Consider the following 26,946-nt stretch of genomic DNA (forward strand, 5'->3'; position numbering starts at 1 on the left):
GGAGCTGGTCCTTCCCTCAGCCCTCACCAAGGAGCTGCACCTGCCCTGGCAGCCCTCACCACAGAGCTGGTCCTTCCCTCGACCCTCACCACAGAGCTGGTCCTTCCCTGCGCCCTCAGCACGGAGCTGGTCCTTCCCTGCGCCCTCAGCACGGAGCTGGTCCTTCCCTCAGCCCTCAGCACGGAGCTGGTCCTTCCCTCAGCCCTCAGCACGGAGCTGGTCCTTCCCTCAGCCCTCACCATGGAGCTGGTCCTTCCCTGAGCCCTCAGCACGGAGCTGGTCCTTCCCTCAGCCCTCACCACAGAGCTGGTCCTGCCCTCAGCCCTCCCCAGGCCCAGGAGGAGGCCGTGTCCCGGTGGGACCAGCCAAGTGGGTCAGAGGTGTGCAGCCCCTTCTTGGCTCCCAGCTGTTTTCCCTGTAACTGCTGCAATAGCCCTGGTTAACACCAGAATTCCGAGTACCTGCCTGCCTTGACTAGGTGAGAGAAACTGAGGGTTGAGAAGTTCAAATGCTGGGTAGGAGGGCAGTGCCAAACTACACCTCAGCTTAATGCCATTGCCCCAAACCCTGTCTCCTGCCTCACGTGATGAGCTGTTTTCAGCTATGGCTTTGTGTATAACATGCTATTTTTAAACCTTTTCTCCACAGTTTATTTATGACGAAAGAGTTTCCTGGTAAGTGAATCCCTTTCCATTTTTTCTGGTTATACACAAAAGCTGCCACAATTAGGGTTCCTCAGGGGAGGAGGGGGAAGCTGGAAAGTTCTGCAGGGCAGCAGTTTCCTGCTGTGTGAGAAACATCAGCACAAGATGGGCTAGAAAACTAATTTTTTTGCGCTAGAAAGGCCAGGAGAGTGTTGTTCAGGCTGTTCCTGGTACAGCAGCAGCAGTCAGTGCCCTCTGCTTACCCTGCAGCCGCCCAGGGATGGCAACGTGCTCAGTAAAGGTGTGGGTGTGCATGTGCCAGAAGGGGCCACCCAAGCAGTCCTAAATAATTGCATTCCATTATTTGGATTTTTAAATATTTAAAAAACTGAACGTCCCTGAGGTGATATTAAAGAGTGAATGACCAGTTTAAAAAAAAATTAGAAAATTAATATCCCCATCGATGTGCAGTGCAGTAGGTACGGTAGGCTAAGAGGGCTTCAGACACTTTTAGAAGTGTGCTGCCAGTTGCTTTGGTCTCGAGGTGTTGTTTCCAGTCCCTCTCTGGCTGGAGGTGGCAGTGCAGGTGGCTTTGGTGTCGCTCCCAGCCGCTGTAATTTGGATTACAAGCACTAGGGAGCGTCAGGCCGCTTGGCTCCCTGTTTTCCCTCACTCGCTCTCGGCGGGGGGTTGTCTTGCATTTCAGAGCCGGGTTTCAAGCACCGGCTCTCGCAATGGCTTGCTTTTCTTTGTTTGTTTGTTTGTTTTTTGTTTTTGTTTCTTGTGGCTTGTTTGTTTGGGGTTTTTTTACTAAAATTGACTCGAGGCCCAGTTGTGCTTAACTGTGCCCTTCAACAAAAACACATCAATGGGGAAGCCGAGTGTTGAATCGCAGGAAGCAGAGCATGAGATTTTGATATGGTTGTGCAGTGTCTCAAAATCCTTAAGGAGCAAGTGGCCCGTGAGTTTTAGTATACAGAGTCTAATAAGGGGTGATTTCCAGAAGGACTAGCAGTTTGCCATGGGGAACTATGCAGAATAGAGCGTTTTGGCCAATGAAGAAGATTACCTAGAAACAAGCTCTGGAAGTCATATTTTGTTTTCACACAGGTTTCATTGTTTCATTAGTTTGACCCAGAAACAGCAGAGGAATAAACCTGTCGGTACCCAGTCAGCAGTTTGAAGTGGTGCCTGCTGCATTCTCAGTGCTCGTGCAGCAGCAGCAGGGGCGAAGGAGCAGCTGCCCCTTGTTGGGGCTGTGTCTGTGTGCTCAGTGTGCTTTAGCATGCACAGAGCCCCACACCCTGCCTTAGCCATGCAGGCAGAGCAGGACTGCTCCCCTGCCTCAGCCCCAGCCCCCATGGTTATTGTCCTTATGGGAGTCTCAGTGGTCCTTGGGTGTGTGATTTGTTCACTGAGCTCCTGAGTTTTGTCACTTGTTCTTAGCTGACAGGCCGATTTGGCCAAGTAAAACCAGAGCAGAAGTCAACAAAACAAGGGAGGCATCATGCATGGATGTGTGAGCCATTTCTTTGTGCATCCTTTTTTTACAGAGGAGTGTTAAGACGGCCCAGGAGGGTCAGGCCTTTCTGCAGGCATGTGGTGTGCCACTGGGGGAGTGGCTGAACTCAGGCAGCTGACTGCCGTGCCCTGCTCTGATGTGTTTGTGTTGCTCTTGTTTTTAGGTGGGAGTCCTTAGTCTTAGTGCTGATGTATGTCATCTACATCATTATAATGAAGTAAGTCAAACGTGCTCTCGGCTTTTTTAAACTCTAAGGCTCCCTGCTCCCTTTGTATCACCCAGCCCCCACGACAGAGAAAAGAGGAAACAGCCTCCAGTTCTGCCAGACATTGGCTGTTAGGGAAAATTTCTCCACAAAAAGCGTTATCCAGGAACAGGCTGCCCACGCTAGTGTGGAATCACCATCCCTGAAGGGGTTTAAAAGACATGTAGATGTGGTACTAAGGGACATGGCTTAGTGGTGGGCTTGGCAGTGCTGGATTAACATTGGACTTGATGATCTTGGAGGTCTTTTTCAACTAAAACTGTCCTATGAATCTGTGCTTTATGGATCTTGCACTGTGTGAACAGACCAAGGCTAACACCCAAGTCTGTGGCAGAGCAGAGACCTGGATCCATCTTCAAGTCCCACCAAAGCAGGCCTCTTCTGACTTCACTTTAGCATCTCTACTTGGAAATAAACAGGTGTGAGATTGCAGTCTGCTTTTTGTGGGTGTGAAGCTCTGCTGTAGTTCTTGCTTGCTTGGAGACCCATGATAAAACTGCAGCACAGTCAGCAGTGATTTTCTGAGCATGTGACCTGTGTGACTTCTCTCACACAAGTTCCTGCTAGTAAAACCAGTCTGTTCTGCTGTTTGGTTCTCCTCCTCCTGTCTTGTTTTCAAAAGCCAGTGGAAAGGAAACCCAGATTTAAACTGGAACATCGAACAAAACCTACCAGCTGCCAAGCACACCAGTGGTCTTGTCTCAGTAAGTAAGAGTAGAGATTTGTTTTGAAATTATGAGTAGAGTAAATATTGTGAGAAAAATTCTCAGAACAGTGAAACACTGAGGCTGAGCTGACGGGAACATGAGCCAGAATTCATCTCACTTCTAATAATTAGAAACTTTCACATGGTGGGTAGCTTCAGCCTTGCAACAATTAATTGACCAGCAAGACAGCTGTACTGTCTGAATATTGTTTTTTCCCCTGAAAGCAATGCTGTGGTGTGAACAGATGTTTCAGACCTGTTTGGATCTAGCTGGAAAGGTTGCTGCCCTGGTTAGGTACCTTGACCAGCTGTTCACAGGAGTCTACCCTTGCCTTTGAGCACCATGGTGAGACCCTTGGCTCGTGTTTGTGTCAGCTCCTGGGTACTCTAAGAAACAAGGATTATTCCCCTCCCTGCCACAGTAGAGATGAACTGAGCATATGGCCTTGTGTTTCTGTGGGGGGTCATCCCAGGTAAAACAACACATACTCAGGTGTGATTATGTGATAAAAAATAAGCTTGGATGATGACAAGCAATGGTTACTCATGATACAGAATATTAATCACACCTAATACATAAGCATACATGTCATTCAAGATTCATGGCTTCTGTCTTTCATAGCCTTCTGGGTACAGGGAGATTGCATGGTGTACAATTTACTGTGCTCTGGCATACCCCCTAAAACCTGAGGAGTTTTCTTCCCTCCCTTAGTTGGATTGCACAGAATACGAGTCTAGGAAAGGAAAACTCACAAAGTAAAAGTACATCCTGAGTTTGTTTCTTTTGTGCAGGTACAACTCAACCATACATCACTGCTTTGAGAGGAAGACCAAAAACTCTGCAAACATGGTGAACGGCTTAGCCAGCAACACGGAAATGGACGACAACAGCAACTGCGACGCCACCGTGGTGTTACTAAAGAAAGGTAACTGTTCCAGTAAGTCACTCTCTCACTTGCATCATTCTGAGTGTTTACAAGCCTGTCCCTGCTCTCAGGGTGTGAACTGCTGCTGTCTTGTGAGCCATGAAACAGTGGTGGGCAGGTGGGGTGGGGGCACAGTGTGGTGAGCCCAGCCATCACAGCCTGTGCCAGTGGAGGCAGCTCCGGCCTCTTCCAGGTAATTCTTGCTGCTGGACGAGTGCTTGGCTGTAAGGACTCCTTCAAGCACAGGGCCTGATTATTGAGCCCATTATAGCCACTGGGAGTCCTCCTGCAGGTGCTGTTACTCTGCGCTGACATTGCCCATTCACATCATCTCCAGTTAAATTTAACTCCATTCCAAAGGGGCATCAGCTGAGCAGAGGAGGAGGCCCTGCTTAGACCAGTGCACGCTTTTCTCCCAGTGAGGGCTCTGTGTGGGTCTGAGCAGTGTGCTCTTACTGCACGTGCTGTCTTGAATGTGCACAGCTTTGCCATGTGAGTGATCTTTAAGGGTATTTCACTTTGGCTGAGATCTGCTCCTGTTTAACTTCAGTATGATCACGTATAAAAATAATGGTGTTTCTTCAGCTTAAAAAACAATTCCCCACCCCATAGCTCAGCAGCAGCAGTTCAATGTCTGCATTTGCAAGCGTGTGCTAAACTGTATTTGAAGTGGGTTTTTCTTGTCTTTGAAACATTCAACAAGCATGTGCAGTGACTGCTTGGGGTTTATATGCACCTGTCCTCAGGAATAACACCTCCCCTTGCCCTGAGACATGGATTTAGCCTAAGAAGCTGCTCTGTCATGTTGAAATCAGTCTTGGTCTCTGCCTACAGATGGGCTGCCCCTTTTGTTTTGCTAGTCTACAAAAACGTAAATTTAAAAAACCAGGTCTTTTCCTGCAATTGGTGATTGAGAGGCATAGTCTATATGCAGTAGGCAACAAACATGAAATCAAACCCTTTGATCTGGCAGAGGCCTGTTGCAGAGGGAAGGCTGCTAGAAGTGCTGTGCACTCTGATTTGGGGAATCTGCTTTTGTTCTCTGTCACAGCAATCTGTGCTGGCAAGATACTCTGTACCAGGAAAACTCAGTGACTGTAAACTCAGGCTTTGCCCATCCAGCTTTACTCAGTGCCCTCAGGGTTATCTCTGATAGTGGGATTTGGTTTAAATGTCCCTACAATGTGTCTTTGCATGACAGCTGCTCAACTGCTGGTAACTTTTTGGTTTGGACACTTGTGGTTACTCAAACTGGCTGAGGAAGGAAGAGGAAAGCATTGCTTCATCTCCTCGAGGATTGTTCCTGTATTTCCTTGGCAGAGGGCCCCTGGAGGCCTGGACAGACGAGTGGTGCTGCTGTCTGTCCCAGCCAGGGGCACAGGGTCACAAACAGCACCTGCCCAACAGAGTGCCCTGAGGGTTTCAGACACTGTTTGTTTTCTGAGGGCCTTTTCTGAACAAAGAAAAAAAGACCTGAAACAGAAGGATTTCTGTGTTTGGGGCAGTTCCCCCAGGTGCCATTCAACAAATGCCAGTGTGGAAAAACTGACAAAGAAAAGCTGTCTGGCTATTTTGATTATTTTTTCCTTTTTTTTTTTTTTTGATATGGAGGAGCTGAGGAGTTGACTTGACTATTTTGGATTCATCCAACAGTCAGAAAAAAAAGTGACACAAAGGCCAGAGAGATACTGTTCTGTAAGACTAACAGTGATGGTAAAAACCAGTAATGCCACGAAACATTTGCCAGTGTTCAGCACTGATTTTAGTAAACCAGAGCAGAAATATGTCAGGTAAGGCCTGAGGTTTCCCTGCTGCCAAGTTCCAGTCCTGGCACAGAATTGACAGCCTGAGGTGGTTCCAGGCACAGGAGGAATGAACCCCAGAGGCAATAGGCACGAGCACCACGCCCCAGGTGGAGCACAGTTAGGGTACCTGCCCCTCTCTCCTTGTCCCTTTGCTCCCATGCCATGGGCCACCCTGGCACATGCTCTTATTGCTGGGTTTGGTGGCACTTCCCAGCCATGAGCTGCAAGGCCAGGATGCAGAAACCTGCTTTCTGTTTGCACTGGTACCTCGCAGGAACACAGGGATGATTTCTTTGCTGCTGTGTACAGTTAATTAATGGTGGGTGAGGACAATATCCCCACGGAAGTGCAGGATAACTGGAATTAGTGCAGCTTTCCTGAGTTTCTGCCTTGGTGGGATAGCTGCTGTGGAAGCAGTGGGCTGCCTAACCCAGGCCTGTGATGAACTGTGCAGAGCAGATGGAGTTCTCTGTAAGGAGCACGAGTGGCAATACCATACTGGCAGTTTATTTGAAGACAGAAATGTAGGATGTGTAAAAGGCAGACATCAAGGACAGAGGTGGCATATTTTGAGTGGCGGTAGCTGAAGGAATGGTTCTTACGAAGAACTTCTGGAACCCGTGGGTTTATTGTTCTGAGAGCCATATAGGCCAGAGAGAGAGACTGCTGGAAGAAGACCTCAATTTCTTTTTGTTCCCTGGCTGCAGGAAATTTCCACCGTAAAGCCTCGGTGATCATGGTTGATGAGCTGCTCTCTGCCTACCCACACCAGCTTTCCTTTTCCGAGGCTGGGCTCCGGATCATGATAACCAGCCATTTCCCTCCCAAAACCCGGCTCTCCATGGCCAGCCGCATGTTAATCAACGAGGTGTGTCTTCTGTCTCCCTCACCAGCCCTTCTCCTTCTCATTTTGCCTTTTCTTGTTAACAGTGTTTGGGTTGAAATGGAACTCTTGTGTTTCTTCGGGATCCCTGACAGCCCTCTCCCATATTTTATCCTTCTGACATTGACTTTAGTAAATCATCCCTTGCTGTCTGTCCACGTGGAGATTTTAGCAGAGCAGGTTTCAGGTTGTTACGAGTTTATGTTACCTGTAGTGTTCTCACAGGGGGTGCCCCCTGCATTGATCTGATAACATCACTTGCACTTGTTTAATAATATGGCACTCCCCTGAGTCTGCGCTTAGTCTGTCCCTAGTCTTGGAGTGCTCCTGGAGTCAATTCCACAGCCACTGGTTCTTCTCTTGTAAAAGTTGCATATGTGAGATTTATCTAGTGGTCTGCAGGCAAGCATCATGTTTTACCTGATTGAAATTCATCCCTTTTGCCTTTAAAGCCAAATTTTTAAAGAATTCCACACGTCTCTCTTTCTGTGTTCCTCCCTTTCTCTTGAAAAAATCAAATTTAAAAAAATCTATCTTTCAGCAAGACTTTGTGCCTGTGTTTACAGAGGCAGAGGCTGATCAACAGCAGGACTTACACCAACGGTGAGTCTGAAGTGGCAATCAAAATCCCCGTGAAGCACGTGGTTGAGAACGGGACAGGCCCCGGGAACTCCGCGGAGCGGGGCGTGAACGGCGGCCGGCGGGACGAGGACGTGGCCGAGGCCGGGAACGAGACCGAGAACGAGGACAACGAGAACAACGAGAACGACGAGGAGGAGGAAGAGGATGATGACGACGATGACCACGAAGGGCCGTACACACCTTTCGACCTCCCCAGTAAGCAGCTGCTGGGTTTGTGTGGTGTTTGTCTGGGTGCTGCCAGGAAGCGTTGCGGACGCACGTGGAGGTACGCGTGTCTCTGGGAGCTCCCATCAGCCTGCACTTTGCAGGGAGGGGCCTGGTCACAGGTAACAGAGAAGAGGAACTGGGAAGCAGCAGGAACCTCTCAGGGTGCAGGCTCCTGGGGCTGGGCACACCTCTGCTGCAGCTCCTGTGTTGGCCCTGTGCTGCTGTTGCAGTCAGAGAGGAGACAGAGCAGTCTCCACAGGGTGGTTCCTGCCCCCAAAACATGACTCACCCTCTGGAGAAGTGGATCTCTGCTGACTGTGGAGGAAGCTGAGGATGGTGGGGCCGCTGTCGAGGTGCCTGAGTGCAGGTCAGATGTGTCTGTGGCTAGGGCCTACCTTTGCTGGGAAGGGAGGTGGGCTCTTCCCTCGGTGGGACAGTGTAGTGCCAGCCCCTTTGCTTCCTCCCAGGGAGGGAGCACATGTGCTCTGACCCACTGCTTAAACTCTCAGGCAGTCACTTCACACTCCTGTGCGTCTCCATCTGCCATCACACCGTGGTCCTCTGAACGAGAGATGGCTTGTTATTGTCTGTTTGGTTAGCAGTTGGGCTGAGAGGTCCCTGCCATCTTCCTTGGACATATTAACAAAATAATAACATCTGGGAATACAGCAGACTAGAATTGTGATTGTTTCCCATTATTGTTGTTTTACAGGTGGAAAGATAGAAATATTGAAGTGGGTCTTCACATGGCCTTTGAGTTTTGTCCTGTACTTCACTGTGCCCAACTGTAACAAACCCCACTTGGAAAAATGGTTCATGGTTACCTTTGCTTCTTCTACCCTCTGGATTGCAGCTTTTTCTTACATGATGGTGTGGATGGTACGTACCAACTACACCAGGAACCACTGTCTGGGAGAAGAAACAGTAATGGGTTTTGTCAGCCTAGAGGAGTGTGCGAGAAGTTCTACACACCTCAGTTTTCAGATGAGAAACCTTATGTCTGCTTCCATTTTTGCTGGACCTGTCCCCACTCAGAGGAGAAAACAGAGTCACCTGTCCCCACTCAGAGGAGAAAACAGAGTCACGTGGTTCACATTGCTTGGAGTCTGGTGTAGGGAGCTGAAAAGAGTGATTAAACCTGGAAATTAGGAGATGGGTGTCATTAGACAGAGGCACCCAAAATTTAAAAATATTAATCAATTTGAAGAATGCTAATTTAACATAGACTGCATAGCAGAGGGAAGAGGAAATTAAAGGTATCTTCTCTCTGCTAACAGGATTTGTTTGCAGTCACTGCATATAGCATTTTCATAGTAGAATGAACCACAGGGCAGTTTCAGTGTCCACTTACGTAGTGTTTGTAAATAATAATGTCTGCAAACTTCATCCAAGATCAGCAGATGGTTACACAGGGTAGTGGGCCACCATGTAGTCTCTTTTCCAGGTTAGTTTCAGGAAAATTGTGGGTGAAATATATGAAGCAACTAACCAAAGAGGGTACCTAGCAGGTGAGTGCTATCCTCTGCCAGTTGATGAATATACCAAAAAACCCTGTCACTGCTTCTCTTTAAAGGAGCTGTGAGTTTGTACTGAGAGATACACTCTTGTCTCACAGCGTATTGCAGATTTGGGCCAAGCTGGTCTTGGATGTCAGTTCTTGTAAACAGCTTGACAGTTTATTTCCTCTCCTTAGGTGACAATCATTGGGTACACCCTGGGCATTCCAGATGTGATCATGGGCATTACGTTCCTGGCAGCTGGAACCAGTGTGCCAGACTGCATGGCAAGCCTTATTGTGGCACGGCAAGGTAGGTTCCTCACAGGGATGTCATACTGCTGGGGAAGTGTTTCCTTGTGTTCTCTTTCTCTTTGGGTAGCACAGGTGGCTCCTGCATGTGAAAACATACAGAGCCCTTTTCCTGAGCCTGAAGTTTAAAACAAGAACAAAGAAGGATATAAATTGTGTTGCTGTTTTAAAGCAGCTAGCAGGTTCTTAATGGCAGTGTGGAACAAGTTTAAAAGGTTAAAAGCTGCAAGGCTGTTCTGAGACATGTCTGACTGTACCTGGTTTCCACTCCTGCAGGAATGGGGGATATGGCTGTGTCCAACTCCATCGGAAGCAACGTTTTCGATATTTTAATTGGCCTGGGCCTTCCATGGGCTTTGCAGACCCTGGCAGTGAATTATGGATCATATGTAAGTCCTACATTTGTTCACGTTGTTCTCACTTCATTTACTTTCAGTAAACTGTGTCTATTTAGGAAAAAGAAAATTAACGTCCAAAATTCTGTGGATTGGATTTGAAAAAAACAAATAGTTTTGGTCTGTTACGATTTGGGAGAAGCAACAATTAATTGTGACTGAACAATCTCCATCCTTTGGAGGACAAGTACTTCCATTTCCTCCTTAAAGACAGAAGTCTGTGCTGAAATAAGCTAGCTCACCAGAGTACACTGGATGATTTTCACACTCTTGAATATATTCCATATAAGAAGAATGACCCTGTTTTTAATAAGCCAAAGGGGATAAACACGCAGGTGAAATGTAAAGGATAGATGAGAGCTGTAAGGCTCTCTGGTGTTATGTTAACATACTGGAAAGTGAAGGAAACTTAAATAATTGGATGTTTCAGAGCATGACCATCAGCAGAAAACTCTGCAGAGCTTTCCTGTTTAAGCAAAAAACTACCCAACACTAATGAACTCACCCTTCACTTCCCAAATGATAGAAGAGCCACCCCCTGGCCCCAGCGTTGTTACAAGGTTCCTTCTGAGAAGGAAGAGGAGGAGATGTTACAAAGTTCTAGATGGAGGTTGCTGTGGCTGTTGTTGTTAGCTGAACGCCACTCAGACAGCAGTGTGGGACAGAGGAAAGATTACAGTCACTGAGTGAGTGCAAAGTTAAAAGACAGGAGAATCCTGGACTTGCTGAGATTGGCAGGTACCTCTGGAGATGGTCTGGTCCCCAACCCTCTGCTCAAGGCCGGGTCAGCTAGAGCAGAATGCTTAGGACCATGTCCAGTTGGCTCCTGAGTTACCTCCAAGGATGGAGTGTGCACAGCCACAGCCTCTCTCAGCAGCCTGCTCTGTTGTTTGACCAGTCTCACAGTGAAAAGGTATTGCTATATTTAAATGGAATTTCTGTATTTCAAATTGTGTGTGTTGCCTCTTGTCCTTTCAGTGGATATCACTCAGAAGAGTCTGGCTGCACCTCCTCTGTCCTCTCCCATTAGGTATTAATACACATCAGTAAGGTCCCCCTGAGTCTTCTCTTCTCCTGGGTGAACAGTGCCAGCTCTCTGCCCCATCATCCAGCTCATTAAATAAAGGCAGTAAGCAGCATTGACCCCCGGGGTAAGGCCCCAGTGACTGACCTCCAGCTGGGCTTGGAGCACAGTGGTTCGACTGCTTGTCAGTCTGCTCCACTGTCTGCTGTTCTGGGCTGTTCTTCCTTTGTTTGTCTCTGAGGTTGTTGGAGAGACAGTGTCAAAAGCCTTCCAAAACCAACATAGACAATGTTTGTTGCTCTCCCCTCACCCAGCAAGTCCCCCTCGTCGCAGGAGGTATCAGGCTGGGCAAGCAGGATTTCCCCTCCATCAGTTTGTCTGCTCACAATCACTTTCTTGTCCTTCATATATTTAGAAGTGGTTCCCAGGATTATGTGCTCCATCATCTTCCCAGAGCTCAAGGTCAGGCTGACCAGCCTTTAGCTCCTCAGATCTTCCCTCTTCTTGAGTACAGGAGTGCCAAAATTAAGCAATCTTTAGGAATAAAATCCCTATCTTTATCCGCAACTCATGTGTATTTTTGCAGAAAAGGATGAAAACGAGTGGCTGAACAGATGCAGCCAGCTTTCATGGAGGCATAACAATATCACTACTGTGTTGCACACCCAAAATGTCCATTGTACAGTGTGATCACTGTGGTTGGAAAAGGCAGTCTTGGAAACAGCCCCACAATTAGCAAAGAGAGTTTCCTCAGTTTTCCCTTGCAGGTCCTGGATTTCTCTCCAAATCCTCGGGTAACTGGACTTCAAAACAAAACAAGCCCCCTCTTTCACCCTCTTGTTATTGGTAATTAGTTATTGAAGTATTACTAAGTTGCCAAGAAAGGCTGGCGTTAGCTGGGTCAGTGTTAAGAGCTCCAAGATGCTGGTTGTTATTTGGGAACGTTCCCAAGTGCCTGGCACCCAGGTCAGCAGGGGCATCAGACACGGAGCTCCAGGTCCCTGAGGTCCCTCGTGCCAAGCCTTGGACTGCTGGTGTGAGCAGGGCCTGCTGACTGGGGTGGGGTTCATGAGCTGAGGCCAGCCTGGTTGTCCACTAAATGTCACTGAGTCAGAAGCACTAGGTAGTTTCTGAGCTAATAGTCAGGATTTAGTGCTGCTCCTTTGGTATTTGGCAGGACCCAAATGTGTCTTTGTGGTATCTCCTCCAAAAGAGGAACTCCTAAAAGCAGTGGTGATGCCCTTGACTTGCTTACAGAGGGGAGGAGAGAGTTGAAGACCAAAAGGGCTTCCTTGACTATAATTACTTTTGTGTAGTGATCCAAAACCATGGTTGCCTCCCTAGAATGTTTAATGTAAGTGGACTGTGGCAAAGTTAAGCTTCTGCTGAAAGTAGAGAGCAAACACATTTTAGTAAACAAGCTGTAATAACTTTTGTGGAAGCCAAAACCAGGAGACTGTGTGATTTGGAAGTTAAACTTCAAAGCAGAAGAACCTTCTAGAAGCCCCCTCCAGCCTTGTTTTTCTGGGATTCTACACACTCATGGCTTTTTCCAGAGTGTGGTATGTATCTCTAATATGATACTCTGTAAAATCCGTACATACATATCATGTTCCAGGCTGCCTGACTCCGAATCCCCTGTGGACAGTTTTGCTCCCTGTTCATGCTGGTGTAAGGAGTTCAGGCAGGTTACCATGCAGAAATGGAGAGGAGGGTGTGCTCTTTGTTCCCGTGGTTGTGCTGCACCTGGGTGGAGCAGCTTGGGGACTGCCATTAGGTGCTTTCTGAACGTTCTCAGCCATCCTGGGAAGTGGCCTCAGGTGGAATCAGGCCTTGCTGTTTAAATAAGCTCACTCTATGGAATAGTGTCTGAGGGGGAAAGATCTTGTGATCTAATAGATGAGTCCAGAAAAGAGCAAGAGGGAGGCTGTCAGGGAGACTAATGGGCTTGCTGGAGTCACACAGCAGGTGAATGGCAGAACTGGAAGTAAACTGTGAATCTCTGGAGAGAGGTGTCCTGGTGCTGAATTGCTAGATCTCATTGTGATTAAGTGCCTCTCTTCTGACAGCCCCTTCCCCAGGCCCGTTGTCAGCAGGTGTTTCAGCTCAATATTTATTTTATTCTTCCTTCCTTGTTACAAGAAAGGAATGGAAAACCATCTTTTGCTTCTCAGGCTGCGTCTTGGAAGCATCTGTCACCTGGTTTAGAGAAGGAGGTTTTCCTTCTTCTGTTTTTCTGCTTAAAAGGAAACATTTCCATGTAGGATGTCGGTGCCCTGCAATCAGAGACAGCCTGCCCAGGGAGTTGCACCCCCATGCTGTGCTGTAGGAAGCTGGCACAGCGGGCAGAGCTGTGCAGAGCCAGGGCACTGGTCTCTGGTACCGCTCACCGTGCCTCGCCTGCGTGTGTCTGTTACACCAGCCAGGCCTGTCTCAGTGTGGTCATCACTGGGCAGCACTGGATTTTTGTTCTCTTCCTTCCAGTGCTGGCTGGAGCTGGTCCAAACCCAAGCCAGAGAATGCTCCGTCTCATGCTTCTCCAAGAAAAAGTGTCGGTGGCAAGAAGAAAAGGTCCTGCTTTGCCTTCACCCTTTGCCTTCAGCTCAGTTGTCAGTTCCACAGTTCCTGGCTTGGTCCTGGCCACCGACACTTTCCCCATTGAAAGGCAGATCTAGCCAACATCAAACTTTCCACATCAGATCCCTTCTATTCCTACAATGTCTAGTCTCTAACCCAACTATATGGTTACTATTTTAAGAGAGTCCCTGCTGTTTCTGAACACCCATTAATGTCCAGGTACTAACTCTGCCTTCCTCTGTGCTTCCCACTGGAGCTTCCATGTCCACTGCTTAGAGGTCATTTGGCCACCCTCCTGCAGATGCTCTGGCCTTCTGTTATCAACACAGCTAATCTGGGATGCCAGCAGGGCTTGGGAGGAAAAGCAGCATCCCTCTGGCCCTAGAGAGTCCTCTGACAGAGCTCGCTTTCTCCTCTTCCAGCATTGAATCCTGGACACATTGCTGACTCTGTAACCCAGTAAGCATCCCTCCCTAGTGGACCTGGCATATGCAGAGTGCAAGGATGTTTGCATCCAATTGCTTCCCTCTGGAATATTTTTTTGCATATAAACCAGACATCAGCCAGGAGTATTTTAGAGAACAGGAATTTTAGCCTAAGGATAAAGAGCCAGGTTCATTTGTTCACATCAGCATTTGGGAGTATGATCATGTCAGTCCATCGCTCCTCTGCCTGATAATTCAGCCAGTGTCAGCAAAATTTGACAGCAGATTAGAAGTCTTAGAGACATGACATTCCTTCCATGCAAACAGGCAGCTAGAGAGAGCAGGAATAATCCCAGTGCAAGCCTTATTAGGCATCCAAGAATCCAGAGGGAAGCAAATACTTGAAAAACACATGGAGATGGGAAGCATCATTGCTTTGCTCCTCGCTGACCAGTTGCTTTTCACTGCTTTAATTCCAAGGCACTAGGGTGAATGGTACTTTAGGACAAAGCTGGCCTTAATCTCCTCACAGCCAACATCTGTGTGTCTGTTCCCTGCCCCACTCTGGCCCAGGTACCTGCATACAGTCCACCTTAAATCTGAGGGAAGAGAGGGAATAGGATCCACGGATGTGTCAGTCATGGGGCAAACATTAGGGTCCAGAATAGCAACCAGGTGGTGACTCTGAGTGTCTGTGGGGGTCCCTGCTTCCCACTGCATCCCTCTTCTCTTCTGGAGCTGTTACTGCTCCTCCTGCTTTGAGCTGCCAGACTCTTTCCATCTGCCACAGTAGCACCTGCAGTGTGATGTGCTGGCATCACTGCAGCAACAGTATGCAGCTTGGCAGGTATTAATGGATTCACTTATTGTCAGATTCCCAAAAACCTGTGGATGGACATAGCAGGTGCATGCTGAAGCCACTGTCTAGTCCCTCCAGCCTCCTGGAGTAGTTTGCATGTAGTGAGTGTATTTGCTCCCTGGTTCCACGACAGGGAGATCAGAATGATTGTGCTGTAGTGTAGAACAAAGGTGTCCTTGCCAAATCTCCAGGCATTACAGGAATTCTCTCCAGCTGTAGCCCCTGCATCTCCTCTGTGATACCTTGATTGTCCATGTGCAGCATTCCAGGTGGGTACCCTCTGCAAAATGAATTTCGTGATACAGAACAAACCCAGGATGCTGCTCTCTGAGGAGTCTTAAAAGAGGTTTAAGAAGGAAATTCCATTTAGACATGCAGGAATGCAGCACATGTTTGAAGTTCCAGTTTGTTGAGACCGCTGTCTCATGGCAAGACCTGGGGAATAATGGATTTAGACTGAATTTCCACTGCCAGACAGAGACACTGCAGGAAAAGGATCCCCAGACATACAGAGGACCTGCAGCTTTTTCAGCTGAGGGACTGGAAAGGTAGCAGAGTCCTTCTAAAATTCCTTACTGGGGTAGTTTCTGTCATATTTGGACCCTGAAGCAAAACAAGTCTGGGTTCTGGCAATAACTCCTTGTTTTCCCTTCAGCAACTGCCAGAAAAGAACTGAAGAATAGAATCACTTTTATTTCCATTGTTTTTCCTCTGCTGTTTAGCCTCAACCTTGGTTACCTATTTCCTGCTGCAGCAGCTTGGGCATGGCTGGAGCTGGTGGCAGCATCTTTGCATTTGCTGCACAAGCAGCAGGGAGGTCAGTCTGGCAGAGGAGACTGGGAATGCACAAACTTTCCGTGTGTGATCAGTCAGAACAGCATTCTTCTGGCTTACTTTAGCCCCTAGATACAAGCCAGACCTCAGAGGAGAGTTTGGGAATGTTGATTTTCCCTCCTTGCTGTATATGAGGGAGTGCTTTGTCTGCAGACAGTTTTGGGGGAGAGGCATTTCCTGTTCTTAAATGAACAGAGAACTGGGCTTTTCCTTCTGTAATGAAGAAGACTCCAGCTGAGGCTCTTTTTCTGGCCTTTGCCAAAACCTGAAATTATCTCCTTTCTTACTGCGAGTTTTGAATGTTTTACTGGCCTTGTTTTCCCTAAACTTCCACGTTGTCACATGTTCTGAGAAAAGGTATTCCAGTGCCTCTTGGAGGAAATGCCACTCTTCTCATGAGAGGGCTGCTTGACTGATTTCTGCTCTGACTTGACAGATCAAGGACACATTTTTCTTAAGCTTTTGTTCCAGATTTCAGAATCCCCCGAGCTTCTGTGCTCACAGTTAGAAGTCTGTCATGAAATGGAGTAGGGTACAGTGATCATCACAGAAAGTGGAGTAGTTCATCAGCTAAGTGTGTGTTTTCAGAGCTGTAGTCTGATGGGACATTTGTGCAACAGCAGCGTGTCGTCCAAAGTGAAATGCAGGAAAAGAAGGGGTTTGTCAGGAAGCTCGTTTGGCTGAACTGGATGCATATCACAGCTGGAATTTCTGGATGAGAAAGTGCAACTGTTTGGGTAAAAAAACCTTGCTGGTGAGCTCAAAGTACTTGAAAAAGCTGTGAAGAATTCCACAGACGTTTCAGGTGATGGCATCTCCCTGTCATGCCACAGAACAAGCAGAAAAGGGACAGAAGAGGACAAAGACAACATGTGAGAAGGGCTATAAAACAATGAGAAGTGAATAAAAAAACCCAGAAAGACAGTTGGAACAACCAGACATTGATGTTTGATGTAAGACTGTTCCCAAAGCCCTAGGATGACTGGGAGATGGATTCCATAGGTGGGTGCTGGGTGTAATTCCATAATTCCAGAGGCACTGGATTTGCAGTATACGTGCTGTGGAGTTACCCTGTGCACACAAGTGGATTTAACTGGCACACAGCAATGAAGGTGCTGGTGCAGAGCTGCTCCAGCATCACTCCTCTGGCACGTGCAGTCAGTCTGAGCTCAGCAGACTTTGTGGAGAATTGAGGGATCCTTTAGGCAAATGGAGAAGTAAAATGAGAGAAAAAAAGGCATGTGTGAACACTGGGGATTCAGCCTAGCTTGGATTTAGCTCTTTCAAAACCACTCCTCAGTACTGTACAAAAACAACTCGTGGTTCTGTAGGATCACTTTCTGGAGCAGACAGATGCCTGTTACGTTAGCAAATGTGGAAAGGCTGCCAGGAAAGTGCTTGCTATTTAGGTTAATTAACAGCTCTTTGCTTTGCCCAGCAGTGGGAGCTGGGCTAGATCCCAGGCCAGGAATGTTGCTTGTTTGGCCCAGGTTGGGAACTGTTAGGCTGGAGTGAAACTCGAGTTTTTTGAAGCAGTGACCCTGCAGGGGGAAGTTGGTGCTCACGTTGGTTGCCCTGTTTGCTTTGCCTGCATAGGAACAGCATAAGTTGTGTTGCTGTTACATTTGTAAAGCTGCCATAAATAATTAGCATACACTTTGAACTTTTGAATAATCTTTAATAGCGACTTTTATTCCCCTGGATGACCTGCAAGGAAGAGCCCTGCAGGTAGTCCAAAGAAAACAGCCCCAAACATTTCTCTTTGGAAGCACTGTCCTCAGCAAATTAGACACAGAAGCCTTTGGAATGGTCTGCTGGTTTTATGGAGGCTGAAGATGTAACAGAGAAGCAGTGTCTGCACTTCAGGTTGAATTCAGACATTTTCCATGCTAAAATAATTCCATCCTCTTCATTTGATTCCTTTTCCTGTAGATCCTTTTGCAATTGATACATTTTATACTGTTGAGTTTTTACAGATACTGGCACTGGTCAAACAAAATTCCTGACCAAAATCCAGACAGGAATTTATTGCAAAATAGTATCTGTCTTCCCTAGCCAGCTGCTGTTCATTTGGGGTAGCAGGGAAGGTGGCTTTAATTTGTGTTTTAGTTACACAGAGTTAGTTCAGGATTTTTTTGACCAGTCTGTCTCTGGAGTTTTCAATGGCTATAGGATCATGACATTTTTCACCTTCAGTTAATGCAGACAGTCCCAAAATTGACCTTCACGCCCTGAGGCAATCCAAATCCTTCATTTCTCTGGACAGTCAGTCTAGTGCTAATGTTGCATTTTACATGTAATGGTCATAGGAATAGAATGGTCCTGCTGTACATCCATACCCTTACAGCATATATCCTAAAGAAATCCTGGAATACCTCTATGAACAAATGATCATCATGGCTGTAGCCTTTTTTATTATGTCAAAAATCCGTAAAGAAGGAAAAGGTGCCGTTTGTGTGAGCCAGTATTTTAACACATGTGAAGGGAACAGCAAATCTCAGGCAGCAGCAGAGCTCTGCAGATGGGGGGGGATGTTTGTGAGTGCAAGTGATGGCAAAGCCCATGTGGGAGTAGAAGACCTTCAGATGTTGTCAGATCTTAAGGATGCTCCTCTAATAATGCTCCTCCTTCTTTTGCAAAACAGGGAGTAAGCAAAGTAATCTGTGATGTAACGGCTTGCCTTGGCATTTACAACTTGCAAGCGAGTGTTTAACAAGTCAGCACTTTAGGATTATGGAAGTATCAACAGAGGGAAATATTGTTGCTTGAAACTGTGAGATGGTTTTATAAACTTCCTTTTTTTACAGATTCGGTTAAACAGCAGAGGACTTATCTATTCTGTTGGTCTCCTGCTGGCATCTGTTTTTGTCACAGTATGTATATAGTCTTTTGTTCTTCTTCTCCAAAAGAGAGCTTTTTATAGACATTTTCTTCACCTGTTCCTTCCTCACCTCCAGCTGAAGTGGTGTTTGCAAAGTCTGTGGTTAAGGGATAGGAGCAGTCACTGCTGCTGTAAACCTCCTGAGAGCTCGATGTGGCACTCTGCAGCAGTCACAGGGTGACACTCCTGTTTGTGTGCTTGGCATGGGGGGAGCCTGGGAGAGCCACTAGTAATGTTAGTTATTCTTATGCTAGAGCTGAAGCACATCCCTTGATGCATGATGAAGCCCATTCTCCTGTGGGACAGACAGACAAAATGCTGTACAGGGTGCTTGGTCCTCTGTAGGATCCTTCTGAAATATACTGCAGTCCAGGAAAAATAGTGCCTGGACGTGGCAATGTTTCTGTTGAGATCAGTGCTTCATATTCCCTGACCTTTCCCAGAAATGACAGAGAGAAGAGGAATGATGTGACATCTTCCAAATCTTGAGACCAGGTGCTATAGAGGGGAGTCCTGTGTGTTGCATACCAGAACAATTCCCACATACACAAGACATATTTATCTTCAGCCAGAACAAACTGTGCAAAGTCAAGCACAGTCTTGGAGTGTGTGACTCCAGGTTGAGATGCAGAGGAGCACATGAAACATTTTGAGTGCTGAAAAGGGAATCTGGCCTTTAAATGTTTTTCTGATGGAATTAAATGGGATTGTTCTTGCTGAAATGAAATCCTTTGCAGAAACTTGAAGTGATGTCAAGTCAGGGTGGTTTCCCTGACTGCTGTTCTGATTTACTGCAGCTGTGGTCAGCTCACTTGCTGCAGAACTTGGGTTGTGATTGCTTCCAGCTGATCATCATCAGTCAGGGGACAGCCCTCTTCTTGCTGCTGTAGTTGAAGAGGGGATTTACTGCTTTATTCGAAATGTTCCTGCTGTGGTGGCTTACTCTGTGTTTATTGTAGGTTTTTGGTGTCCACATGAACAAATGGAAACTGGATAAGAAGCTAGGGTGTGTGTGCCTTTCCCTTTACGGCATCTTCCTGTGTTTCTCCATCATGACAGAATTCAATGTTTTCACGTTTGTGAACTTGCCCATGTGCAGAGATCACTAACAGCAGGGGTGACTGTCGGGAGGAGCTTCCTTCTTACCTGTGCAATACGAGCCACGGCGGGCGACTCCTCAACGTGGGGCACCTCCAAGTCCTGACACACGTCCTGCTCGCTGTTCATAGGACCCGTGGCCCCATCTAGGTGTGCCCTCTCCCCGGCCCCCACGACCTGGAACAATCCTGCATCGATGTGAAGAGGTTTTTTTTCAGCATTCATGTGATTTCCTAGCTCAGTCTTTGGACAGTGTGACTGCGACTCGACGAACTGGCTGCTAACTGGCGTCAAGCCAGGCAAAACTGGTCTGCTACAATTCCTTCTTTTTTTAAGTTATTTGATGGAAGACTAATTAATTTATGACTTAAGACTATTGCTACAATGCAGAAGAGGGTACCTTGCGCAGGGGCTGACTCTCGAGGAGAATCATGGGAATTTTTTTGGTTGTGGGGCTTTGTTTGTTTGTTTGTTTTTAGTTTTGGTTTTACTGGTTTTTATTTGTTTGTTTTAATGGGGGGGGTTGTTCTTGTTGTTCTTTTTTTTACTTGCCAGAGATCAACGTCCTGTCTTGCATCTTCTCCTTCTGAGCACTGGGTCTCCTGTAACAATCCAAAGGTCACAGGGCAATGTAAAATGGAAATGCAGTTCAAGATACTCAGCATAAAAGTGGATAAAAGAAGTTTGTCAAGGCAACAGCTGATGACTTTTTACTATAAATAATGAATCTTGTACAGGTGTGATGAGGATTGCAAGCTAAATGTGGCTACAAAGGGTAAACAGTGCTACCGTTTTACTATGAATGTCGGAGTTTTATTACTGGGGCGTTTGTGTCATTTCCAAGCAATAGTTTGATTGCCCAGGAGGGCTGCCAAGGTGCCCTGGTTTTTAACTGCTCTGCACGTGGACATGGAAGGTCAGAACTTTCTCTGCTTCATCAGATCTCTTGTTTTGGGGGGATCCAATTGTTCGTGTCTTATTCGCTCTGAGGAGGACATGAGTACGTGTGGAAACTTTTCTAAATGAGTTACAGACACTGGTTTCTTTAAGAGGAAAGAGGCATATTTTGCACAGACATAGTTACTGAAGTCCTAATTTGCCATTCTTTGAAGAATACACTGGACCTGGCCAGATATTTGTCATCTTAAGCAGTTGAACTTATCTGATAACAGATCACGTGGATTCATCACCCTTCCTTTGGGAGGGAGGAAGACACAGACAGAGATGGCACTTTTTAAAATGTGGAATATCTTCAATGCAGACTTGCTCACAGATCTTAAGTTATTGTGAAAGTTTAGCTATTCATTGTTCCAGTATCCCAGCTAGATTTTGTATAATTCTGTATTAATATGCAGGCAGATTCCACCCCCTGGGAAAGGCCATCACAGCTTCGTTGATATGTATGGATACTGTGGATTCTTGCCACTGCGACTCTTGTATTTACTTTAAGCACTGATCACTTCTGATCCCTTTTGTATGTTTTCTCCTCTTTCTTGTATATGTTTTACTATGAAATGTATTAAGAGACTACCAGCTAGGTGAATGTTTTTGTCTATGGTACAAACAGTGGCAAATGTTAATAGTAAAGGTACAACAAACCCTACATAAAAGAAAGAAAGGGAAAAAAAACCAAAACAAAACACCAAACCCTAAACTATAGCAGCAAAAAAAAAGAACTCCAACTTGTAAGAAAAAAGAAGAGAGTCATGTTCCATTCACAGACAAAAAAGCCAATTTTTATTTCATTTGCACTTTTTGAGTTTTCTTTTGGCAAAATGTGGTAAATGAAAATATTTACAGCCTGGGTTTCCATAGAGCTCAGTACCTGATTTTCGTTCTTTCCCTGTTATGCTGAACATTGGGAGGCACTGGCAGCTCCTTGCACTGTGCTTGTCAGCGGAGTCCTGTGGGAAAAGCCGTGTCCCGTTGGCCCCGGGGAACGACGTGTGCTGGTGGATCCCTGGCGAGAAGAAGGAAGGGTCCGGGGACAGGCAGTAGAGAGAGTCAATGATGTGCCTGCGTTGTCCTTTTTCGTTCTGGAGAACAGTTGTGTTGCTACTTGTTGAGCTCTGCAGCTGTTGTTTGAGCAGCCTTCTCCTACCTGTGCCCACGGGACGTCCTCTTGCGTTAGGAAGCCTGCTGTACCTTCCTTTGTTGGGTTCTTGTTTCTTTTGTTGTTGTCGATGTTGTTGTGAATGAGATGAATAATAATAATAACCACTAAAATGCCTAAAATACTTCCTTAAATCAAACAATGTTGTCAGCTATGTGGCATGTGTCACTAAAAGCCACCCCACAAACACAGCCTACTCTTGTAGCGAGATGCAGTTGCTCCTAAGCAGAGTGTGTCCTTGCTGACGGAAGGGACAGATTAGCAGGAGGGAAAAAAAAAGGAGAGAAGTTTCATATCAGGGCCTATTATTACTTCTATTTTGAATATTTATACTGCTGCTCCAATGGAGCCAGTTGGATCTATTTCTACGAAATAGCCGTTACCTATCCCATGGCACAAAAACTGCATGAGTATTTTTTAGGAACTTTTCCTGTTGTTGTGCATTAAATACTGTAGTAATCGTAGCTTTGCATTGTGTGTGAAACCCGGAATACCTTGCTTTGATGTCTGTGTGTTGTGCTAGAACGTTCTGCCAGTCGCCTGTTCTCAGCAGAAGCAGAGGGTACCGTGAGCTGCCGTGAGCTGTGCCACGGATGAACTGCCCCGCGCTCCCGAGGTGTGCTCGCCACGCGCAGCCACGTCAGCGAGGGCAGGCCCGCTTTGGAGCGCGACAGACCCACCGAATGTGCCCCTCCTGGTTGTGGTTGCTGGAGGAGCCCGCCCCTCTCACGTTTGTTAGCGTAGCCAAAGCCTGTGGGAAAGTCCCCAAAGCAAAGAACCGGCAGTGTTTGCCTTCTTCCTGAGCTCTCCGGGGCTGGCACGGACAGTTCCGTTCGGGTGCAGTGCGTATCCATAGCTTTACTGAGTCTGGTGGGGCCTGAGTTCTGAGGGGTTCTCCCCTCACGAGCTTAGACTCTGGAAGTCCCCAGCTGTGCTGGAGGCCATCCAGCACCTGGCTCCAGTCTCCCAGTGGGAAGCCCTGCTGTGCCCGTTGCTGCCCGAGCCGTGGGCCATCACTGGGATGTGGGGCCGCAGGAACCGGCCAGGCTGGCAGAGCCTTCGGGGACTGGGGCAGTGGGTGGCCAGGGGGTGCTGACTGGGGGAAGGAGGGAGGTTGGGGGGCTGGAGGGAACCACTAGTGAAGCTGGGCTGGTTTGGGCTGGGGGTTTTAGTGTCATTGTGATTCATTTGCAGTTTTATTCTTCTGAAAGCAAGGGTCACCTTCGTGTCCGAGGCTGCTCTGGTCTTTCCACCAGTCAACTGTTTTTGTTACCATTCCTAGTGGCTTCAGTGGATTCTAAATGAGTATTTCAAAGGGAGATTAAAGAGCCTTTTCCTCAGTGGAGAGGCTTCACTGTAGCTCTGACTTTGACTTGCTGTCAGGATGTGATCCTTGGCTGGCTTCTGCTCGTCATGGATGGCCTTCCTTCGACAGCGGTTCAAAGGCACAGTGCTAGGATGGGCTATGATATGAGGTGGTCTGAAGACATGCTGGGAAAACTGCTTTTGTCCCTACCAAAGGTGAATTTTATACTTGCCTTTTTTTTTTTTTTTAAATTTTATTTTTTGTGTACTGCACTTTTTGGTAGTTTCTGCAGTAGGAGGACCAGTCTGAAGTGTGTGCACAGGAGGAGACTTTCACTGGCATAATTTGTTGGTTTTGCTGTGATGTCACTTGCCTGCTTAGTTTTCAGCTTTCTGTCTTCAGCTGTGTCTCTGAAATCGATTGATTAGCTTTGGATTTATGATGATAGTGCTTGTGGAGAACGAGACGCGAGACTGGCTTTTTTTCCTGACAAAACAAGTCAGGTAGAACAGCAGTCTAGTTTTGGAAAAAACAATGTTCAAGGTAGGTGGAGCAACCTGTCAGAACAGGAATTTTTATATGTTTTTTCCATGTATAACCATGTTAATACTTGTGAGTAAAACTTACACTGAATATTGTTGAGTAACTTCTAGAAAACCATAGGTTTCTGCTGATTGACAAATGTTTCTTATATTAAGATTTTTTGGAAACCCTAATCCTTTCAGTTAAAGTTCACAGAGATGCAGTAGTGTGAGGTTTATCTGTGTCAAAGTTAGACCACCAGAGCTTTAAACTTGTTTAAATATATACTTTAAAAATCAATCTCAATGGACCATGCTTACCTGGATTTAATTCTGCCCTGCACTCACGACGTTTCACTTGCTCAGCAGTCACTGCAAGTTAGTCTGAAATAGACTTGAATCCAGGTAAGAATGTCCCTTTCAGGTTGGTACAACTTTAACTGAATCAGTTTAAAGCCAGCTTTTACGGAAAACGGGGGAAGTTTGAATTCTTGAAAGACTTCAGCCACTTCACTTCAGATTTAAGGAGCTGCAGAGTCTGGGTGTGCCGGATGGAGGCACCAAGCAGAATGCAAGGCTTCCTTTCAGGAAGAGAGTTTTCAGTATTCAGGGACTTGAGTGAAATGTGACCTTTGTTAAATCAGGGGGAGAACCCCAGTGACTGTTGTAGGTCAGTGATGTGTTTGCAGCAGTGAGTCCTGGAAAGGATGGGGACACTGCATTTTTTAAAAGAGGAGTGAACTTTTTTTATTTTCTTACCTGAATAAATGAATGGCTATTAATACTACAAGCACCTTTAAGGGACTTTACGTGGATATTCTGTTAGCACTTAGTGGCCTCAAATCTGAAGCATAGTTCTGAAATGCATCTACTTCTACCCAAACTACTTGGACTTGTTCGGCTGAATCTCCTCAACCAAGCTCAGGTGTGGACAAATCCATGCCTTTTGGAGAAGTTTACTTTATTCACGGGGAAAGCAATGGGGTAAGAAATGACAGTGTGTTCTATTGTGCACTGGGAATATAAACTGGCTGTGAAATCGATTATTTGCTGGCCTGAAACAGCCTGAGATCTAGGCCAAGTTACCCAAGTTTGGGCAGAAGTATCTAATTTCAGGAAAGCTTCTAAAAAAGCACAGTTTGTTTAAAACAACAGATTTTTAAATATATTTATATAGCTAAAATGACTTTATTGTGGTATATTTTAGGTAGGTTTTTGTTTTACTTTTTGTAATAGCCTTGCAGAACAAATTTTAAACCTTCCACACCGAAACAACCTGACAGAAATCCTGTCAGTCTAACCTTTGTCTGCCAGGTAGGATTTGAATGGTGCTAAAAGTCAACATGATAATTTTACAGCAGCAATTCAACGTAACATTTTCATTGCCAGTTGAGGGAATGTTGTATGCCTGAACCTGTGGGGATTGTTGCAGTTGGTTACAGGTCTGTATAAATGTTGGGGTGTGCCATGACACCTTTTTCAAGAGCAGACATCCCTTTAGCCCAGCCTGCTTGCTCCCTCAAGATTTGATCTTGCTCCTCGTGTTGCAAGGATTCAGAATTTTGCTTCCACTTTCTCATAACCTGAATCCCTCTGGCTTTGAAGGCTGACTCAGGTCCTGCTTAACACAGAGTGACTGTGCTGGGCTGGCAGGAGCAGCGGGGAGGTTTGGGTCAGTCAGCTGCTGGGAGCAAACGCCACGAGATCTTTGCTTGGCACGCGGATCTCCGACCCCCGGGTCACGCGTTGTACCAGAAACAGAACTGATCCAATGAAGGGGTTCTAGATCTGACCTGAGCCTTTTACACTTGGTGAAGCCAGACTGGGCTACAGGAGTTTTACTGAGGGTTTCAGTCATAAGTCCCTGTAATTCACTGGCAGATTTTTAGCGTTATTTTTTTAAAATGTATGAACAGATTTATATTCAAGCCACATACATACACACATATATATGCTTAATAAAGTATACGTGTCCAGTGCTGTTAAATTGAAGCCCTGTGGTAACCAGCTGTCTCTGCATAGGAATAAAGTCTTATCATGGCAACTGCTAGGATGCTGTAAGTGTCTGAGTATTTAAGACAGACTTACACATACCTATTCATAAACTCAAGAGAAGGCTGCAGGCTTTTGTTTGTTTCCACATTGTATTAGCCAAATATTGTGAGTGGCACATGCCAGTTGCATATCTCTAATATAGCAGGTCAAAAGCTTAAACAGCTAATCTGTGTCCATTCAGTAATATTTCTAATTGTAATTACTGTTATTCATTTGAGGTTCCATTTGCTGAACATAAAGACAGCTTTGAAAAAGCAAAAAGACCACGTGTGAGACACTGGGGAGGTCAGGAAATTCTATTCTGAAGTATTTATGCATTTTATTTATTTATTTATCATACACAAAGAGCTGAGCCCCTGGTTCAGGAAAACATTTCTTCATGCTGGCAGAAGATTTAGGAACCTAATTTCAGGCCCTTCCTAAAGCTAAAGCCAGATGTCCCTGGATCAGGGACCAAGCAGACTAAGCCATTAAAAGCATCATTCCATCCTTTTGAGTGTCCACAAAAAGTGGTAAGACCTTCTCAAATGCTTCTTATAACTTATATTAGTAGACAAACTGAGGAATCCCGAGAGACCCAAAGATGCTTCTGCAGTGCTCACCTCTTGATCTCTGAGAGTAGAAATACATAAATAACAAATACTCCTTGCACTCTCAGTGTTTGTAATATCACTGCCACAAGGTACCATTTGCAGTAATCGAAATTCGCGTTTCATGTGATACCCACAAGTAGGTTTTTATATTTTTATTTTTCAGGATTTCTTTTTATTTTCTTGGTTATCTGCTTTCAGTAAGCAAGTAATTTTCCTTTGCCTGGTTTTCCACAGCTCTTTTTAACAGCACGTGATTGGGTCTGGTGAAATGTGAAGATCTCCCTAAAACAGATGCCAGCAAAAGCTCTGTTGTCCCAGCTTTTTGACAAGGTTGTTACCATTTACAGCAGGCAAGGACCTTCTGCCTCCAGATCCTGCAGGTGAAACAGTCCCAGCACTTGCAAACACACTTCCCCTTTTGCACTGCCTTGGTTTGGGTCAGGAGGTCTCCAGTGCAGAACAGCAATCACATCATTGCTGTCAGTGTGGGTTACAGTGGGGCCTGTTAGTGGGAAATACAACAGCAACGATGGAGGGCTTTTGAAATGTGTCAGAAGGGACTGGAAGCCTGTGTTTTGCCAGCTTCTAAAGACTTAGAGAATTGTCAGATTAGGAAGGAAAATAAAAGGAAGATAAAGGCTGATTGCAAACAGTTCAGCCTCAGTCTTTCATGAAGGTTTGTGTAATGTTCAAACTTTGCATAAAGCAGGCTCCCATGTTCTGTCAGGCACAGAGCTCAGCCAAGGTGTTCTTCTCTGGTGCTCAGGAACAGCCTTTTTCTCTCAGCAATTCTCACTGCTGAGCAGAACATCCATTTCTGTGTCACAGGATTGTCTGGTGAGATTGCTTAGGTGAGGT

General features: G+C 46.2%; 1 protein-coding gene across 2 annotated transcripts in view; it reads left to right on the forward strand.

The window, feature by feature from the left end:
* The window catches only part of LOC103758574 (sodium/potassium/calcium exchanger 3), a 166,043-nt gene that overhangs the window by 71,965 nt on the left and 67,132 nt on the right, over window positions 1-26,946 (forward strand). Inside the window, exons 7-16 of one of the 2 annotated variants that reach the window (XM_029961680.1) lie at window positions 649-674; window positions 2,330-2,383; window positions 3,930-4,063; window positions 6,576-6,736; window positions 7,318-7,588; window positions 8,313-8,479; window positions 9,294-9,408; window positions 9,684-9,796; window positions 18,329-18,394; window positions 19,362-21,142. In XM_029961680.1, coding sequence (XP_029817540.1) covers window positions 649-674; window positions 2,330-2,383; window positions 3,930-4,063; window positions 6,576-6,736; window positions 7,318-7,588; window positions 8,313-8,479; window positions 9,294-9,408; window positions 9,684-9,796; window positions 18,329-18,394; window positions 19,362-19,511 — 1,257 coding nt within the window. In that variant the 3' untranslated portion in view covers window positions 19,512-21,142. Of the gene's footprint in view, window positions 1-648; window positions 675-2,329; window positions 2,384-3,929; window positions 4,076-6,575; window positions 6,737-7,317; window positions 7,589-8,312; window positions 8,480-9,293; window positions 9,409-9,683; window positions 9,797-18,328; window positions 18,395-19,361; window positions 21,143-26,946 lie in introns of those variants that run through there. The other variant, XM_018077518.3, reaches the window with a different exon arrangement.

The sequence above is a fragment of the Manacus vitellinus genome, unplaced genomic scaffold, assembly GCF_001715985.3.
Source record: "Manacus vitellinus isolate BGI_N305 unplaced genomic scaffold, ASM171598v3 scaffold_38_pilon, whole genome shotgun sequence".
Taxonomy (NCBI): domain Eukaryota; kingdom Metazoa; phylum Chordata; class Aves; order Passeriformes; family Pipridae; genus Manacus; species Manacus vitellinus.